The 21,874-nt window shown below is 38.5% G+C and overlaps 1 protein-coding gene across 3 annotated transcripts in view; it reads left to right on the plus strand.

Moving 5' to 3' along the window:
* The window catches only part of LOC121416317 (RNA-binding protein 38-like), a 52,889-nt gene that overhangs the window by 9,876 nt on the left and 21,139 nt on the right, over positions 1-21,874 (plus strand). For all 3 annotated transcript variants that reach the window (XM_041609874.1, XM_041609885.1, XM_041609892.1), the window contains exons 2-3: positions 3,775-3,907; positions 20,103-20,187. In XM_041609874.1, the coding sequence (XP_041465808.1) occupies positions 3,775-3,907; positions 20,103-20,187 (218 nt within the window). The remainder of the gene's footprint in view (positions 1-3,774; positions 3,908-20,102; positions 20,188-21,874) is intronic.

Consider the following 21,874-nt stretch of genomic DNA (forward strand, 5'->3'; position numbering starts at 1 on the left):
ACTCTAATTATCATACCCCGAGTACTGGGGTATAATAAAGGGTAAATTGAACCATGCATTAAGTGGCATCTGTCACGGGTCGTCTAATTATTCTGCCTCATTAGCATCAATTTGCAAAGAAAAAAGGGATATGAATTTCCTTGAATACAAGAACGAGGCCTGCTTTGTGAATGAAACTACAATCTTTTGTTACCGCGTTCATTCATAAGGAGATGGATGGGAGGGGGGTAGGAGGTATTTCCAAACGACGCGTCCATATCTTTTCCATACGGCGTACAAGACATACAAAACTTGTATTCAAAATAGTATTCTTGTATTCACAATTGTAATGTGGTAAAAAAATCATTTATTATCACAATTTTCATTGGAACGAAATTGGAAATAACATAATAATCATGGAACTAATAGCACAATAACGAAATTACAATCTGGAATGCAAAATTTGAGATTTTGAGGGGCTTTTCTTTTACGTTTACTCCATTTATTAGTTATTGCTGACCTTACAATTTCATTTAAGATAACATCATACACTTCGCCTTTACTCGATTTAAAAAAAAACTTATTTTCCAATTTTACAATACCATCAGATTTTTGTCAGTGGGATTCCTCGCAACTTAACAGAAGATATGAATATACTTGATATATGTTTATCCGTCATGAAAGAAAGTAATTATAGACGGGAAAGAATAAAGTCGAGACTCGGCTACACTGGGTGACGAATTCAACAGACCAGCCGACAGTCTGATGAATATATCCAGGAAAATGCCTCAGGCAGGGGGAATTCAATTTTCCCCCAGACTTTCTTCGATAGAATATCATCTCTTCCCTTTCATCAAATTTAAAAACCATTCAAAATATATTGAATTTTGGTGACTATTGTAGGCCTTGGGCTACATAATACATGTACTGAGACACCCACTTTCCTGAAAAGTATTTTTTATCGTTTGGTTGTGTAATTTTGTCTCTCGTCCCGTTATGCAGTCTTGTTTTCGATACCCACGTTCACTAAGATCTTTACAGACTGACACTGTTAAAATTAGTTTAAACAACGCTGTTACTATGTTAATCGCACAGTAGTTGCTTAAACCTTTCAAAAAGTGTATAAAATCTTAAACAACAAGGTTTAAATTCAAGTGTATCATTATCAATAACTTGAGCATGGTTGTTTATGATTTTAAACACCTGTTTAAACAACTCCTGTGTGATTCTTATAGTAAACAGCGTTGTTTAAATTATTTTTGATAATGTGTAGATATTATTCACCGATGTTGACAACAGATATTGGCTACGATCCTATATGAATATAGATCTATGAATACCTTAGAATTCTGAGATATTCTCTTCCAATCTAGTACTTGCCACACTTTTCCTCTTGACGATGGTGGTAATATTTGATATCTGAAACCTCAGATATTGTATACAAAGCCAAATCCATAGATTTTATAGTCCATACGAAAGCGAATAATTACTTCGTGACGTCAGTATATTCAAACTCATTTTTGTAATGAAATGAAAGGACTTGGAAGATAACTAATGTATATTTGGGAAAAAGAAGTGTGACGAATCAGACCGTATTAGTATTACATATTTTGTCAGGCCAAACTCAGATAACAGTGGTGTAGATATTTTTCCCCCATTCAAATTCTTTTCTTTTCCTATATAGATAATTGCAAAACATATTCATATTCCAGAATGTTCTTAAGCTTTAAGAAAATAATATTGGCTATCAAAGCTATTTTGACAGATTCAACAGATAGCAACTTCAACTCGTGTGGATGGAGTGATTTGTCATGGGTGGAACTACGAGATCAAAAGTGTCATGTTATTTTGGATGGTTGCTGAACTTTCTTTATCTTTATCTCTCTCTCCTTTCTATTTCTCTCTCTCTCTCTTTCTCTTCTTTTCTCCTTCCTTTCAGCCCTCTCTTTCCTCTCACACTCTGACTCCATCCAAGTTTATTCTATAATTTTATGTATATAGACATCAGCCGGCCATTGCCAACTCCAATGATTTTCAGCGATGTCAAACGGATGTTATTTTGGTGGTTTTTTAATCCCACATGTGCTCACTTGAGTTTGAGCAGAGTAATTTTAAGGAAAACATTTACATTGGGAAAATTGGGGATGATGGGTGGAATTTCTTTCTTTGGAAGTACCCGATGAAACTCTCTTTTTTGGGAAATGGGGTTTAAGGTCATCAACAAACTCATTTATCATTGGATTCATGCACCGCTCTTTGGACACACCCAATCGGGCGTGTATACAATAAAGACAAAGATTGTAAAAGCAACTCATAAAGATTGAACTATCATGTGCGTAAGTAGAAGTATAGAACGAAAAATGCGTAATAATAGTAACATATTAATGTTTCCAATATTGGGGAAGAAAACTGCGAATAATGCATTAAAGAAATTAGCTTGGTCTCTTCGCTCCCTCACGTTTTAGATCATTTTCCATTTCATTCTTCCCCAAGCATTTTTCTTTCACCCCTGCTTTTACACAAGTCCATGTAATCTCCTGACAGTATTGCCAATAAGCTAAAGTGGTAACGGAATAAATGTGTTCTGAAACTACTATTGTTTAAAGTCAATGGAACAAGCTTATTTCCGTCTCAAATATTTTCTACCAACATTTGGCTGAGTGAGCAGTGATATATCTCCTGATGATTTCGACTTTGAATAAAATGACAGTGTATGGTACCTCTATCCTAAAATAGTTTAAGGTTTATTTCAAAATGGTCGAAAATAAATTACAAGAAATTGTGCATATTTTGTACGATATACTTGCAACATGTTTTCATACCTTTAGAATTTGCTTCATTCTGATCCTTCCAATATAGGTTATCAAATACGTTATGCATTCTTCCATTGCTGTTTGATGTATACTCACACCATCTTAAATCAAATCCGGCATTGTGTACCTGACTTGTTACTCCACTTTTACAACGTATTCCAGGGGGGCCTTTTCATAAAGCTGTTCGTAAGTTAAGAGCGACTTTTTTTAAGAACGACTGGTGCTCCTTTCTTAAATACGCGCTAAACCATCGCCAATGAATCTACTATAAACAAGAAAGGATCACCGGTCGTTCTTAAAGTCGCTCTTAACTTACGAACAGCTTTATGAAACACCCACCAGAATCATATCAAAAGACGGTCGTGAATAGGAGGATCATAACATTATTTCAGTCTCATCTATTACTCATCTGAGACACCTGTTAAACCACTGGAGTCTGGTAGGCATATGGTACGGTGTCTTCACTGGGACAAACAAAAATAAATCCCTTCTCGAATGTCGCTCTTTTAACACGAAAAGTCAAAGATGCACGGGTAATGTCCTCGTGCTCTTGACTGAATGTTCGTCGAAGTACAGTTTGAAATATAGCAGAGGTGTGTTGTGTGGGTGTTTTCCCCCTCCCCCTCCCTCTCCTTTGAGAATAAAAATGATGACTTTGCTCACGTAACAGCCAATAGATGCCATGACTAGAATAGTGGTAGGTGTCATGTGGATCATTATTATTAATTCAACGTTTTGAATTCAGTGTTGCAATATTTCCATTAAACATGGTTTCCCACTGAGTTCCTTGTCACACGATTCAAATAAAAATGATCAATATGGACGACGTGCAGTGGAGCAACGTCATCATAATGTGGTCGTGTTCCTAGCTCTGCCGCCGTTAATCATCATACCCCCAGGTTAAATCAAATAATGTAATTAAACATAGCAAAGTAACTATATTTATCTTTTTTTACCCTTTCTTCTGCCTCGCGTTGCCTAGGTTACCATGTCAGAGCAGAGGGAAGCAGAATCAGCGACGAAAGAAGCCAACCCCATCATCGATGGCAGGAAAGCAAACGTCAATCTGGCCTTCCTTGGAGCTAAGCCCAGGAATAACCCCACCACAAATGGAGGTAAGAAGCACCCCCTCATCACTAGTGTACCGGATCTGGAGGGGAAGGGGGGGGGGGGCAGAGTGAACTCTGACATAACATTGATGAATTTCTTTTGCTTGTCATTTTTGCCCTCCCTGTCGATGTTTGTCAAGTATGCCACTGCCCATGTCTATCAGATTGCATCACCAACGCCATATTATCAACCTCCCACCTCATTTAAACCTTGCAATATTATGCAGAGGCTTATATGAATAATTTTGCTTTCGCCGTAGGTCCCTTACGAATTAAGTTGCCTTTAAGGGCATATTATAACCGCGCCTTTTCTTTCTATTTCATTATTCCGAAATTGGTGCAGTGCGAGAGCCAATCGCTTGTTAAGAATACTCAAGCATGTCTGACCTTTTCGACTGTACGACGAATTTACTGCAGTGAATGCAGTAAATTTTCAGATCGCTAAAAAACTAAATTATTAAAGCACCAAATGATGTCGCTCTGATTGCGATATTTTCTTTACCATGAATAAATTTTACTTAAAAAACACTTAATGGTGTAATGGAAAAACCATGTACAGTGTTCAAAATACCCCTGAAAAAGAAACTGTTGATGCAGGCATCTGAATGGTTTAATATCGTCCAGTTGATTCACCATGTTCACTGAGTCGCCATTTTGATATAACCATATTATTGTCGTATTCTCACTACTCGTGCATATGATAAAACCATTTAAAATCAATTTCATTTTTGCCCAATATCACTTTGCATGGTAAGCATTTTCCGACTAATAAATATGTCCTCGTTCCATTGTCAACTGTGGGATCATGACGCTATTGGGAGCGTAGACCTTCGCATTATTGTGCAATGACAATATGAAGTTAAAACATGTCTGCTGCTGGTGATATTATTTGAAAAGATATGAAAATAGAATTGTAGAAAAAAGGCAGATCTCGCCAATTAAATATACACGAGCTTGTGAGAAGCGATTGAAAGTAATTAAAAACTCGAGCCGTCACAAAAAGTCAACACGACGACACCCTTTTCAGAATGATGGAATTGGGTCAGCTTATGATGGGATAATGAGTGATGAAATATTCATTTTCAGCTTTTTAATTTGAATTACTGGATTTGTATAATATGCTGAATGAGCATGTTGAATTTCACTCTCTTTCTGATTATGTAGTCGATTACAAAGAATCAGTGCTGATATGAACATAGTAGCTTTGCATGAACATGGTGAATTTCGTTTGTTTGACAATACACTCAGAAATATTACATCATTTCAACAGGCCCCATAAATGTCATGAACTTAAATGATTCCTGTGAAAGATTTGGATAGAAAGGTTAGATTATGTGGACAACGGTGGAGTTGGGAAAAACGATTTTGCCACAACTTAACAAAAAGAATATCGCCCATCAGGCTTTCAATTTTTTTTGTACAAAATGCGATACCTGGTTTTGTCGTTTCTTCTAAAGACACGTTGCTACGAAAATAGAAGTATTGAATGCCAACAATTCCATTTGACATTATTACATTCCACTATAATTCTTCCCGGTCACGTTTCGCCCGCGATCGCGTGCTCATGTTTGGTCATACTCGATATTGCCCGCCGATATCTCCATTTCTGTTTCCATGGCAACGCCTTGCTGCAACCCATTTATGCTGTTCCGCCCTGGAAGACATCGTATGGTCAGCAGACCCTGTAAATGCATGTAACACGACATTCAGTTAGATGAAAAGAATGAAGAAGCCCCTCCCCCACCTGCAAAAAGGGTAAAAATCCACCGAGCGATATCATTGAATTTGTGAATTGTCGGGATTAATAAGAACTTTTGGTTTCCGTAGCAGAGATGGTTTCCAAAGGACATTCTTTGGAATTTCTCTTTACTCACTATTCCAGAAAATATTGCATGGACCTTAGAGAGAGAGAGATCCCTTGTCCTGGTAAACATGGTAAAGGAATAGATCTGTTTTCTTTGGTCCCATGTTTCAAAGTTGTGTCAACAATCATTGGTGTCCATTTGCGTTGATTCATTAAAAATGTTTTCAATCATGGTGAAGCGATTAACATTTTGGGGTCTTCATACCAATAAAAAACAAAACTCAGCCTCAATGAGGAGGAAGCTGTACGGATTTATACTTATTATTAAGAATATACAGTCCGAATGTTGATAACTGTTTTGGTTCTTTTTTATTTAAAAAAATTGCTAAAAAAAGAAAATTTCATTTCTTGAAGCCCTCTAATTTTTAAATCGCTTCATTCATCAGTCATCTTTGCATTTAACTTTCATTAAAGTTACATACCAAGAGCCTCCTAATTTAGAGTTCCATCATGGCGATTTCTGTGCGCGCAATCAATATGAAGCCTCCGACTGGCACCTAAGGCATCTAAATCCCTGCATCCTTTGCAACATTCTTGCGATTTCGGTTACAATCCTCTATCAACTCATGAAACCCTTCTTTAGCGTGTTAAAGAGGGAAGGAAGACCATGGTTTTGTCATCAAATGTAAGAAATCAAGCAATGTCTGTCATATTCCACTTCAAATCGGCATCGGCGTTAGATAATCTTCCAGAGTGTCTTCGGGATACGCATTGTAGGTTTCTCGACCTTAGGGGGATTAAGCAATCCTAATCAAAAGCGAGGGAAAACGTCCCAAAATGATAAAGAAATCACATTATCTCGATATTATTTCCACACACGAATCCCTTTGTTGTTCGAATCTCGGGTGCAAATCCGCCACGTCGTGTAAACACCTCTTAAACGGCACTACACATGTTGTACCTTCCTTTTTATTCTATCCAATATAACATATCTTATTTGTCAACCTCAGGGTTGTTGGATCTAAATACTCGGAGTTTTGTTCTATTTTTCGGGGTTTTTTCTGGAAAGAGTGAATGAATGGTGACGTCACTGTGTACATGGGGCCATGGTAACCTAGAGCAAACACGTGGTCATTCTACCTTTATCAGGACCTGTATAAACATACATCCCCTTTTCAGCGATCAGCGTTTACAGGTGTTGATTTTAGGCGCTTTCAAGAGACCTTTCAGGGCCCTGAGCTTAAGAAATAGGATGGAAAAAACAATATTTTTGCCAATATTAATTTTGCATACATTCATTCAATTTAAATCTTTGAAAATCCCAATGGAAACATTGCTGGTCAATGCTTAAACATGATCTCCCTCTCTTCCTTGCTCCCCTAAAAATGCTAAAACAGTCGGTTAGGAAGCCCTTTAGAGGGCTACTTTGCTGTTGCTGTATCAAGAGTTCTTTATCAAGTTGACCTCCTGTTGACAGTGAAAGCTTAAAGTGCACACAGAGGAGGTGGTAGTTAAGTCGAGTTTAAGAGGTGTTTAAGTCAACTTTTATGCGTCATGCCGCGACCACAGCAATGTAATCATTGCACCTATGTAATTGATATTTGATTGCTTTTGATGTGCATCAGAACGTTAGTTTGCCGGTGATGCCTCTGCATCCGATGCTTCCTAGGAACGCGTCACTTGATTTGCGTCAAGTAACATTTAAGTATCCCGTCCTCATGTTTTCACTCATGTTAAATCATTTAGTGGTCGAGAGATGCCAACTGCGATTCTGATCACAAATTCCCCATCGGTGAAATATGACGAGGAAGAACGATCACAAATGTCCTGACTCTAGAGCCTTTGCACGATTTAGGGATTTTTTTCGGGACTTCTTGTTGACGTCGCTGGAAACTGTGAACTGAGAACAGAATGGAAATGAGAAATATATTTCAGAAGATGGTGGATGAGCCGAGTTTTTGATAAATATCACTTGAACAAATGATCCGGGTAGTCCGTAGGATTTAGGGTTATTGTGATATTCCATAATATCAATACGGAGTGCCTTGCAGAACTTGCCAACTAACATGAATATTTTTTTTCATAAAAATTCACCAGTGATTTATAATGAGAGTTTTCCCGTTTGCTTATCATATCACATAATCATGATGTCACAAATTAATCATCTTTGTAAGTGACAAAAATAATTTAAACGTTGAAGTTTTCGACTCTTCTTTACGAAGATCGAAAGTTGACGATGTCAAACTGAATTATTGAATCAATATTACCCTTAAATTAGAAGTCCTGGTACCTATTGACCCAGTGTGCTTAAACTATAGTCAATTGTCATCTCTGAATGATGGATCACATCGCATTATGTGGTCGAGCCTACGGAAAGATCGAACAATATTCACGTATTTACCTTTAAATTTATGAAGTATATATCTTAGATTTAAGATCCTCCTCAAGTTTGTCACGGTTCTTAGAAATCTAGGTTGTGTTTATCTACTGCGGGGGCCATGATTTATCACTATGTCATCGTTCAAAACATGAGACGAATGGCTCAACAACATGAAAGCTCAACCTTTGGATGGCGAGTAAATTCATATGAATGCGTTTTCTGGCTTTAATACTAGGCTAAAATCTCACAAACTCTCTTGAGAAGGATGAGAATAGGAAGAGGTGGAAGATTAAGAAGGTGAAAATGAATAAAAAGCAGCTGGAGAACAAACGCAAGACAGCAAGATTAAAAAGAAGAATAAAAAGACGAAAATGATGGTAAAGATGGTGACGATGATGATGATAAAAGGTTAAGGAAAAGAAGAAGATGATGAAGAAGAAGAAGGAGGAGAAGAAGAAAGAAAGAAACAAAGAAGGATACACCTCGTCAACAAGAAACAACAGTTTTACCATATTTAACCATGGATTTTGAGCATGATGAGCGCATCAAATTGGTGACAAACCATTGAATTGGCAACGATTCGAGAGTCTTTACGTGTTGATTTGCTCATCTCCTTACCGAGAAATCGATGCGAGTATCTAACGCTGATCTGGAAACAGGAGAAACTAGGACAAGCGATAAGGGTGAGGTTTGGAGTTCAATGTCCTTTTCATTTGTAGCAAAATGTATGCTGCTTACAAGATAAAATGGCATGGTTAGTGGTGGTCGTAGGTGATTTCGTTGCTGATGTGGTTGAAACAAGCACTTAGGCTGTTAAGACTGGTTTTGGTGATGTAAGTGGTTTTGTCCTTTCAGCTTTTGTCATTTTCTGTAGTTCTTCATACTGCTATATTGTTTGCATTGATGATTTTCTGACGTCTTTATACCGTGACCCGTATGTAATGGCGGCATGTGATATTTGAACCCTAGACCTTCTGTTTATGATACCCGTCCTTCAACGACCAAATTAAAAGAATATAAATCTTCGAAAGTGCCTCTTATGAATGATACAGACCAAAAAGTTCTCTTGAACATGTCGAGTGAGACGAAAACTGGAAAACCTGATGTGGAGTAAACCGACAGGAGTTGAAGAAGATCGAGAGGGGGATACGACACCAAGTTCAGTGCCCCCTTCCCCCGTTAATGTCAGCGGCGGTGGTGATCCCTACCCACCCCTATTCATCAACAAGCTCCAAGATCCCAGTTTAAACGTTCTGCTGACATTAATGTCTTGTTCAACCTGAAACATGATAACATATATATTTGTTAGCATTCACCTGCTAAAATGTTTCATATTGGTTATTTTGTCAACCTACGCGTTTGCTGTACAGTCATCAGAATCAAGTGCTTTGTTCACAAGGTTTTGAATGCCATTCTTGAAGGCCCAATGATCTTGTTTTCTATCGTAAACATGTTATCACCAAGCTCTGCTATTCATGCTATAGCATGTATAGGGCGAACATCGATTTTGAATGGGAGAAGTGTATGAGAATAAAAAATCTTGTACTTTTCAGCAAAATTTAATGAAAAGTAAACTTTTATTAAAGCTCAATCAACATGATCACGGTGTTACGTGTATAAGAATGACAGGACATATCAACTACAATACTAACTTACGAAGTCCCTCTGATGTGACGTTAACCCGTAGTGTTTGATTGCTAAATTGGAACACACATTCATATGTTGTTTTTATTTAGCATTAGTGAAGCCCAACCAAGGAGCTAGTTAGCATTCGGGACATCTTCGTCGTTCTTGATCATGCTCTCGTGCTGTTGCCCTTTTCAATAGTTTGTTCTTGGCGCATCCAAAGCACATCCAGCCTGTCATGGGGAGCATTTCATGGAACACATAGTCGGTGATTGTCACCGACAACTGTTGTACGCTGCTGAAATCCTTCCTTCTGATTGGCTCAGAACACACCAGTAAGTGAAAAATCACTGACTAGTCGCCTCGTGAAACACTCACCCGACATGATGGATATGAAAGCATGGTTATGGTCTGACCCCTGTGCAACATGAAATCATGTCTCCGCCATGTCACCTAACTCTCTGCAGGGGGAAAAGGGTCACGTGAGATCAAGACATGAGGGAGATAGTCGGTATGTTGCCGCGGATTAACATTGTTTACACGAGATCAAATCTTCGTGTCATGTTAAGGGGGAAGATATCAGAAACAGCTGGATGAACCAACAAACAAAAGACACAAATTAGAAACCCTTTTTTTCTCACATCCCTGATTCTCCTTAGGAATTGATCCTCGGACATGATGTGGTAATGTAGCGCGAAGGTTGGGGGTTTAAACGGTCTTTTTTTTCTTTCTCTTATTTATCGCAAACATTCGGGAGCGTTTTTGAGACGCCAAAACAGCACGACTTTGCTATAGGGTGATATACATGTATGTACTTGTAAAGGTTTGTTGTACGAAAAATGTCCCCTTCTTGCTCTGAAGAAATGCGGTTATTTATATTCCCAATGCAGTTAGGAATATTTATAGGTCAAGTCTGTAATATGATTCGAAAGAAATGATTTAAAACAAATGTAAAGCTATCTACGACGTGACAATACTGTACTTGGATATGTCTGAAAATTATATCTAAATTTGACTTACCAGAAGAAAAAAAACCAACTTACCTTTAGCCAACAAGAAAATTTCGTATACCATTTTGAAAATACTTTATTTTCCTGTGGTTTGAATTGCATAAATTTTATACGTCTAAATCAAATGGGACATCTTACTTTGTATGCAATTTTGACATAGCCCGTTTCATGTATACATTCGTATCATCTTTTACGAGCAAATACTATAGCTTATGAATTCCCCATTTTGTCTTTTAGCCATCACCTAGTCGTTAACCCTCGTGTTATTTTAAATCGTATTAGGTTACATCGATGTCACTATACTTTAATCGCAAAAATAATGAAACTAAAATTTGACATATCATATCGTTTTGCTTGTTTTTACAGTGAATACGAAATTTGATACAGTGAAATATTATCTGGTTTGGTATTGTTCGGGGGAAGTCAGAAGTCCCTTCTCGTTCTTTCGAATGCAGGAATGACAAAACATGTGAACATGATGCGACGTTAAGAGAGAGAGGGACTAGATGAGCATCGGTAATATTTGATATTTGATATTGGTTTCCACCCAATTACGTAGCTATGCTCATTTACAATGAAAGGACGTGATCGAAGAGAATGGAAAGGCAAAGTTTGGATACAGAATGTCTCATGCGTGTGTAATGCATCGATGATGTAATGAAGATGGATGCCAGAAAAGTGGTGTCCATTTAGCACGCAATCATCATTATGGCAATGGCAGAGAAGTAACAATCGCGTGGTATTATTTTGCTTTCTGAATTCCCCGTTCGTTTTATTTGTTATATGGTAAAGAGTGGTACGAAGATCGATAAATATGAAAGTGGTCACTTGTAATTGAATTCGATTATTCAAAATGGATGTTTCTTCGACCAACCTTGGCCCTTTTGCATAAAATAGCGATACTGCAATGGTAACTTTGCCATCCAATTGTCATTTCTATGGAAACCATGATTTTGATAGACATCATTACCGTGGTAGTTACCATCGAACGACAAAGTTACTATGGTAATAGGTTTTATGCAACAGATTCCTAAAAAGCTTCCTGTTCATGCAGTTGACTGTCCTGAAAAGACAACATGCATGACTTCGTGGAGTTATCATGGTTATTTGGCAAAAAATTCTTCCTGTTTTACTCCAGTGTATACCCTATCGGCCACATCCTTCATCTCTGACGCATCGTTACACCCTCTCTTTGTTATATGTAACTTCTTCAAATAATATCCCCTAGGATATTCACCCTAATGTTATTCCCCGTGATCCTGTTTAGTTTACATTGAAAAATGATTTTCCCCTCGACCCCTCCCCTTTTTTGGTTGGGGGGGGGGGGCTATTCTTCTGTATTTGCATGGTCCATTTATCCATACCATCCCGCTGTACCAAGCCATTTCTCCGCTACAGACATTCATTACTTTAAAGTAACATTGCACCCATCTCTCCCTCCTTCCTTCGAGCAATATCCGATATCATGTGGCGGGTTTTTGTACGCCAAAGCGAACACGAATGTCAAGGTACACACAGACTCGTACCATGGAGATTGTAACTCGCCCCCTCTTATCTGGTGGACTGAAGAAATACACTTACGATGTCGCATCGGCGTCGATGGTTACGAACTTTAGTGACTGGACCCAACGGACAAGAATGGTCATTATGAATTGAAGCAACGCATCTCTTCAAGTATAGAGAATTGCAAGAGCTTGCGTTGCTTTATCAGACATGTCTTTCGAAGCATTTGCCATGAACCTGAGACTGTTTTATCTTCAATTCTCATATATCTGACCATACTTACCCTATATATATGTATATACACATGTATATATATATATATATATATATATATATATATTCAGCACTCGCCTATTAGTACAGTGCAAATCAATAGTATCATTTTAAACCTTCAACATAATGCTGCTCATGTAAGAACGCCAACATTTTCCAACGACTCGTTTTGTACGAAAGTGGCGCCGAACCTCCGCAGCATCCCCACCACCCAATGTTCGAAAACCATTAGACGAGACATTAAACTTTCCCATCAGGTAAATGATCGTACATGGCCAATGTCAGCCGGTACATGATCACGTATCATTGCCCCGTCATGCAGTAGGCCTATCGTCATGACGCGATCTGGTTGAATTAGACAACGCACATCAAAACAACCGTATTGATGTCCACATTAACCTTTTCAGAGGCAATTATGAGATGTAAACGCTAAATACAAACGTATTACTTGAGGTCTCTGTGTTTCATCCCATTACTCAAATAGAGTAAACTATCTTTTCTCGTAGGTTGTTCATGATTACTTAGTGTCATTACTATAGAAAGAAATTATCTAAAGATACTGATATTGGGTGACCAGCTATCACATTTCTGTAGTCTTCTATCCTATTTCCACATGGTACAGAGATTCATTTCATCTCTGTACCATGCTTGCTCTTGTTCAATACTTGGCTGTGCTTTCAATGAAAAACAAGCTTATTTTCCCGGTCGCTCCTTGAACATTAAGAGTCGAAGTCATAGTGGCATTTATTTAGTTGAAACACTACATTTCAAAAAAAAAAAACTTGTGAAGCTTTTCTCCCCGAAGTTACATGTATGTAATACATTACTATCCTTTTGGGACTTGACACTTCAATAAAAAATTATTTCACTGAGAATCCTTGAATATTTTTTGTCATTGATAAATCTGAATAGTGTACACAGCCTGTCTGCAGAACGAGATTTTTCAATTCCTGGCGCAAACAAGGGTCAGACTAAGTCACTTTGGGTTTATAGGTCGCTTTGTGTTTCATTTGTGATGCTAATCTAGGGACCTTCGCTGACATACAACTATTTACATCAAAAATGTTTCAGCGCGAGGTAAAACAATGCAAAAGATTCTCTTTTATGCATTGAAAAAATGTAGAGCTTCCATGAATTTCACTTAACTTGACGTCTTCTGTTCACGTCATGGTTCTTTGACAGAAAATACAAACACATGTCTACCTTTGATGAAAAACAAGTCAATTTCGATTTCAATGAGAGAAATAATTTCGGCCTTTTGAGATACCTAATTGAACGTTTTTGAGTGAACTTAGATTGGTTCAGCTGACAAAAAGGCGCGCAAATTGCTCGAAAAAGTGTTTGCCAGAAAATGCCGGGTGTCTTTGTTTTGACTTAACGTTTCGAGTCGTTGTGACGAGTGATGGCGGGAAACCCGCGGCCCACGAAATGGACTCTAAACAATCGCGATCGAACCTCCGATAATGTACCAAATCCCGCCTGTAATTTGTATTTTCTTCCCATCGCACTTGGGAGCGACGTTATGGGATTCTCGAACCCCCAATATTGTGAGTAAAGAAATGAGAGGGGGTAGCTAGTGCTTTCTTGTGGTAAAGGGGTGAGCCCAATATGAGGATAGCGAATAGTTCTGCAGATTCATCCGTCTAATGCAGCCAGATCGGTAGGTCATCAATTTGGTATCTGCAGCTCGCGATCTGGGGGTTCCGATGCTCCTCTGCCTCCTTACTCAACACATTCAGTTACCCCGCAGACGTGCCGATGTCTCGGAGCACCGAAAAAAAAATCAGTTACTTGACATAAGAAAACCCTAGATATTGGGCAATTTGTCTTGTCCCTGTAATTCATTGTCATAGTATTGGAAACCTGATGTTTTGGATGTAATGGTCTTCAGCTGTAATGGATTATGGGATATAGTCGACATAGACGGAAAAAGGACGAATTCCATTTAATGTAATGGGCTACATGCTTAGCTTTACTACAAAACGTTTACACATTTTATTCCTGCTTTTTCACCCCAGCAATGGGATGTGCTAGTTTGTGTGAGCTGCGTGATGATGGGTATCAGTTTTACTTTCCATATCTCAGGAACGGGGTCTTGCTCAGTCATGACATTTCCATTGATTTATAAGAAGATGAAATAGAGAAAGTAGTATTAATGCAATTGTCATTTCTGAACAAACCATGTTTATTGGATACTCAAATACGTATCTATCTTTATAATTGTCACGAAATTGGTATTTTAGTTGGCTCTCAAGATACAAGACGTCATTCGCTCAACTGAAATTAATGGAACTGAAACAAATTCTATCAACAGTTGTCAGTATTATTTCATATATGATATTTTAGAAGTTCTTGGATACAAGCCTACGACTATAGAGAGGCATCTCTATGCAATGTATCAGGTGTGGGCGTAGTGTCCCATTAGTCCCGACTACTCGCTTTCGGTGGGGTAAATTGGTAGAGCTACGAGGGCCAGGTCGAGATTTAGACTTCATCATCCGTGTACTGTTTCTAGGCTATCACTTTCAGTCGGATCTCGTGATACATTCCTAGAAAGTCAAACTCATTTCCAACCCAGCCTTTACTCCTTTCGTAGTTCCTATGGTAACTCGATTGTAATGTTACTTTCTCAAACTTAATGTTCAGAAAACTGTTGTTCTTTCTAGAAGTGCGCAAGATGTTGTTACCTGTTGACCAGGCAACATAATATTTTCCATTCTGAAAGCTGGAATGACAAACACGTATGAAATGATCTATTCAATAACCCCCATGTATCATTTTTCAATGGAGCATTTTGTCATCGAATTGTCAACAAATATAGTCGGTACGATAAAAACTGTATAAAAATACAGCTGAAATCCAATTTTTATCGAAGAATATCTGAGGTTAGGTAAGAATTTCCCCTTCAGAATCATTACTTATCTTGTAAGTCCTCTGTATGGAGCATCCTGTTCATTGCATGTATTTTAAGGTAATTATCTGCTCAAATGATCTGAGAAAACGTGCCTACATAACGAGAAGCAAATAGGTACTCTGTCAAGTGCCAGCGACAGCTGTGAAGTCAAGCAGAACTTGGCACCTTTCCAGCTGGGACGCAGTCGGCGTAATTTTACGGTCCGTGATCGCTAATGTGCGCCATTCTCTTGCCCTGCTGCATCACGAGTGGGATTTTGATTCATATTTGCTATCTTGCAATGCAAATTTTGAAGAACACTTGTACGTTACCCTGATCCGTCTGTGTAGGAATTTCAATTCAAATATCTAACTATGATTGCTTCATGTGATCCGGTTAATGAAGGCTGATGTTTCGATGACAAATGGTCCCAAAGGGCATCCCGAATTGGGAGCAAGTTCATAGAACAGCTTCCCGTTTCCCGAGCACACATGGCATGCAACACATGACTAATTTCGTGTTTACCGTGAACCTTTGATAGGTCAGGCGTTTAAGAATAAAGATTTGATTAGAATTTTAGAGTGAAGCTGAACTACACTTCTGAAATCGGTAACATTTTAATCGTAGGAGTGTAATGGCGGACGACGAAGAAGATGAGATATCCGTTGTTCCACCATGGTACCTTCTAAACTAAGGTCATGGTCCGATGACGGACTAGGTCCCAATTGAGACTATACCTCTGGGTCGTGTCACATAAAGCTTAGCGATTGATCGTACGGCTCATTTCTACGAATGATTGCATTGAGGCATTGAGTATTATATTATGATCAAATAGGCAAAATCAACCCAACAATCGAGGCTTAGAGTCTGTGGTCCCAGGTAGGAGTGCTGAAAAGCGACCTATATAGGTTTGATTTACCGCGGTTACATTCGAATCCCATACTTCCTTGGTATATATGACTCGGGCAGACCTCCGGTGAGAAAACGATTGGATTTAACAGGGATGTTGATCACATTATGAGGGGTTTCCTTACCCAATAACAAATAAGAAATATTTGATCTGCTGCTCTTATCACTCAAAAAGCCTACACGTGTATGCAAACTGTCATTATTTTGAATAGCAAGCAAATATACCGAATGATATATACTACAATTATGATTATGATGTATGCTTATCATTTACTTTCCTTCGAATCACACGCGAAGCCTACATATCAGCTCGCCAGAGTGTGTAGCATGCCTTGACTGCCTGAGGCTCTATATTAGTAGTACACGCATTACCCCTTTTGAAAAGCTATTGTGGCACTTCTACGTCTTCTGTCCATGCAATGTGTGCCCAGATCCTCGTCGTCTTACAGACACCCATTTTGTGCAGAATGGCAAGAAAACTATTTCTGGCAGAGCGGGCTAAGGCGAGATTATGTTTTTCATCCATGTTTACTCCCAACATTATTTTGCCCGTTTTTATACGGATTCCGAATTAAAAAACCATCTCTGTATTGACGTGGTATGCTTGCAGTATTGCCATGGCAACCGTGATATTGAGAACATTCTCAACGAGGGAACAAGCAGGATAATTTTGATGGACTCCATTAATGTTGGTCTTATGAATAGCACGCATGTGACCTGATTGTGTGTAAGATAGCTGCATGAGCATGTATATACATACATGACTTGTATATCAAGGACTTTTTTTATGTTGACGCCCAGCCCTATTTCTTAAATCTACTATTGGAGTTAAAATTATCTTTAATTGGAGAATGCATATAATGTTCCGTAATTTTCTGCTGACACAGGTCCTCGCATAATTCCCATCTTTGCTACCATTTGAGTATGTTTCTGTTAACTAGCTTTGCTCATAGTTTTGACAGGATGCTTGTATCGATTTTATTAAAAACAATGAACACTTCTTTAAATTTCCAAGTATATGGACCATTTTGTAGAGTTTCCTGTAGATACCTTCTTAAAAATGGACACATTTATCTAATCCTTCACAAACTTCAAACATAACCCTACCATCATCTGACCCCCATTTTGCGATTGGTATGCATGTGCACAGGGTACGTAACTCATAATTTAATTACCCATGAGAGCGATAGTAATCTCACCATTGTCCATCGCAAACCATCCACAACCGGAGCGAATCGAAGGACCCTTCGGACCAACGAATTGCCTGTTGAAGGTTTCTACCACACTCACCTTCTTGGGAAAGTGGTCAGGCTGGAATCATTACATTACCCATCGATCTTATGACATGAGTACTTGGACCTTTGTCTTCCTGCCCTGTAAACAATATGAATAAATTAAGAGAATCAATCATTTTTGCAAGGCCGTGGAGGGGTGTTGTTCGGGTGTTAGATGGAAAAAATAACGTTTTCTCAAGAGTTGTACTTCTGAGATCATATATACACATCACTAGTATCGTGATCAAGAACTGTAACCACTGGATATTCCAATTGCACCACCACCATCATCAATCAACAGATTATTCGTTCAAGTCGGAAAAAATGGCAAAACAAACATTATCTGCCCTTCTACCTAAGATATGAACGCACTATCCCACATTAAGATAAGCATCTTTGGCGTTTTTCGAAGGACATGTCTTTAAGTATTAGGAGAAGAGGCAACAAATTACGCTATTAAGGCACCGGATGTCGTTAAGGGGTTAAATTAAAAGAAAGCCAAGAGAAAGGGCAGTGATAGAGAAAAAGGAGAGACAGTGACTGGGGGAAGATGGATGGGAAGGGGATAATAGGGTAGATAATGGAAGTTGTTTGAGATGTCTTTTATATCAACTGCATTTGTGGTGTGAGTTCAGTCTTCTCTCTGCCAGTGTATACGTCATTTATACTGCTAATACTAATTCCTCACACTGTTGAGTGCCCATCATATTTATCTTATGGAGAAACTGAGGAGGCGCTTGTTGTAACTGCAATTAAAACGCTCTATATAAAACAAAATCTCAGTGGATTGGATGGGGTAGTTCATATTCAGACCTCAGTTTGACCATGTTGAATGTTGCCACAGTTCCAATTACAGTAACTGTTGGATTTAGCGATGAGATCCCGAGTGCTACAGGTATATCAATTGTTTTTTTAATTCATTTCTAAAATGAACACACGGAATTAGTATCGAAGTTAATTTTGTCAGAGGCGCGTTCTCCTACATTACATATATACGATATATACGCACTCTATTATCCCCCTCTTCTGAATGGAGAGACCACGATGCGATTCGTAAACAGTTTTCAAAACAAGTTATTCAGACATTGTTGTCAAACATGTTATCCCTTCTTAGCTGGGTCTAATCTCGTACTTACCGATAAAGTAGAAGAACTATCTATTGTATGTACCACCAGCGGTAGATTAAGTGCATAATTGCGTATCTGTGGCGACCACCATTTGTATAGAAAAGAGGAAAAATCCTCCTTTTTTCGCAAGTTGCATTCCACGAGACCCTGTATTTCGTCAGAAGAATTTTTCTATACTTGACAATGACAATTTCAACCATTTGCATAAAACAAATTAAAAAAAAATATTCAGCCTATGTTCAGATGTTACTTCAATAATGCTGTATCAGCTTTATATTGTTTTCTCGCCATTTTTATATGACGGACGCGTGTAGTACTCGGAAACAAATGTTCGATTTTGTTTAATATTCATTAACATTCCATTTGGTCATTATTTCAAAGAAGGCCCTATTATTGTTGGCTTATTATTAAAGACGGAGATGCGTTTATGTATATAAATATCATGACTCAGATCTTTTGTTGCCATGAGAGTCCTAAACTGGTTTGCGGATCAATTATCGATTGCTCGATACAATTAAGTTTTTCTGTTCTTTCCACCAATTAGATGGATCCACTCAACATCCGTCTGCTTCGAATCAAACACATTTTCACACTACCCGGCATGCATCAGCATGTTAATCAAACATTGTTTACGAGAGTTAAACGCGGGCCATTAAGTTCTCGTGAAATATCGCACACATCTTCCACCTCAGTCTCCCACAATTTTTTTTGTCTTTGTCCAGTTTCCATCAAAATATTTGTAGCTCTTCCCTTTTTTTCACATGAAAATGTAAGATTGAGATCAAATCAAAGATCACAAAAGATTTTATCCCTGTATTTCGCACGACCATTTCTTGCTTTTTGGAACTTACGTTATCTCATCCCATTCCATTCACCAACGATCCATTACCGCCCGCGTTTCCTTCGTTAAAAAAAACTCATCACAAAGAATTTGTTTTCCACCATACATCGTGGTGTCCCTGTGTTTTCATCATGCCTTTTAGCAATCATGGAACTCATCAGTAATGTCTCATTCTCTTTGATTGCATTTCCCAAAGCCTTTGGCGACACAGAAGCCTTAGTAGGCATTCTAACACTTCTCATGACTCAGATCTTTTGTTGCCATGAGAGTCCTAAACCGGTTTGCGGATCAAATATCGATTGCACGATACAATTAAGTTTTTCTGCTCTTTCCAACAAATTAGATGGATCCACTCAACAGCCGTCTGCTTCAAATCAGACACATTTTTCACACTACCCGGCATGCATCAGCATGTGAATCGAGCCTCGTCCCATCAGGCATCTGCGGAGAATGTTCAGTTTATGAATCAGAAATCAATTTGTACGTTCATAAAGTATGAAATGGATGTCTAGCTTATTCACGTCCATTTTTGTTTTAAATTTTTGTTTCTCTTTTTTACAGTTGACATCCGGACATTAGCGGCCATGCGAAACGTTGCAGGACACCCGTTTCATCAAACGGCAATTTTCCAATCATCACCCTATGGGTAAGTCGCCTGTCTTTTTTGTTTTTCAAAATGATTATCATGCAGTCATGAGTCAGATATAATTAAGGATATCAATCATTTTCCTTTCTCTCTTAACGATAAAACGGAATGTGCATGTAAATAAGGACAAAATTAATTTTGTCACAGGATTTAAGAAGGTAGGGTAGCCTTGATTCGATTACGTCCCCCCAATTATTAATTTTTGCTTTCCCTATTGTTTGGCATGGCACTTCTGCTATAATATGGAAGTCATAGTGACATGTTCAGTTGAGGGTGTGTCCATGTAAGTTTTCATAATTATTCAATTCGTAATCTATTCAATGGTTTCAAGAACACTTGCCAGTACACAACTCGTTGTCAAGGCAACCTGAATGTGATGGCGATGTCCAAATAACCACGACGATCTGCTGAAAAAACATCTCAGATTTGTGGCAAACTTTTTGGTAGGGAATACGTGTAAAGTAAACTACTTTGCCGAGATATCTCGGCGCTGGTGCCACCAATGTTGCTCAAGATCTTCCAACGTGGCAACAGCAAAGAATAAACAACACACATGGACACGTTCTCAAGGCGGTGAAGGGAAGGCTGATGGTGTTGACGTAGTCCTTTCGATCGAGGTGCATATAATGGGTGATGCATGGAGGTGGTGGTAATGGAAATGGTGGTGGTGGTGGTGATGGTGGACAGAGTTCTGCACCGTGTTGGCATGGCTGGGTTTTCTTGGGATCACTGCGACCTCGGATGGTGAAAGCTCTCGCGATCGAGCATACATACAATATCATTGATCAATCAAACTACTAAAGAGAGAGAGCAAACTTCTTGTACTACTATAGGTTTTTAAACTCAGTGCTATTTGGCTTCTTCGGCTTCTGTCCCGATGGGACTTCACCCTAACGAACAGGAGACGGTTAGCATATATCAAAATTGTTGCCTATGTAGATAATGTGGGCAAATCCTCTAATTTCATGGACCAAGGAACATATTGGAATGTAAAAGCGCTAGAAGATAGTCAACCAAATCGAAAGGAACGATTTTATTTTTCTTAATTCATCACGAATATGGCCCCGAGAGATCGACACACCCTTAAACACGTTAACTTTCTGATACGGTGAGAGGGATCCTATGCGAAACGTGGCGAACCATAATTATGTTGATTACCTAGTTGCATCTCATGCAAGGTCATATTCCATAATAATAGCGATATAATGGTGTTCAGAAATGTGACAATTCATATGGAACGAGGCTGTATCCTATCAGGGGGTCCTTTGCAGGATGGGCTTCATTTAAATGCACCCCCCCCCCCCCGATCAAACGCAATACCTATAATTCGCGCGTCCCATTGGTTGAAAAGCAAGTTGCAATTGATTTTTCGAGTTTCGTTTGATCACAACCCTTTCTGAAACGGGACCCAGATCTACCAACTATTTCCATAGCAACGTTAATATCAATTTTCCTAATTGGATACCGTAGGCAGGTATAGGTGTCCTTAATGTTAAACCGTCCATGCTTAAACATGGCCATGGATTATAATGACTATAGACGTGAAACGGTTTATGCTTCAATATAAGCTAGTTAACTGGTTATTGTAGTTATAATTGTACATAATTATTTTCACCACTTTAAGAAATTCAATAGCAGTTTATACAATAATGATGGTTTACATAACAATATCGGATTTCAACATCTA

Source organism: Lytechinus variegatus, chromosome 1, assembly GCF_018143015.1.
Source record: "Lytechinus variegatus isolate NC3 chromosome 1, Lvar_3.0, whole genome shotgun sequence".
Lineage (NCBI taxonomy): Eukaryota > Metazoa > Echinodermata > Echinoidea > Temnopleuroida > Toxopneustidae > Lytechinus > Lytechinus variegatus.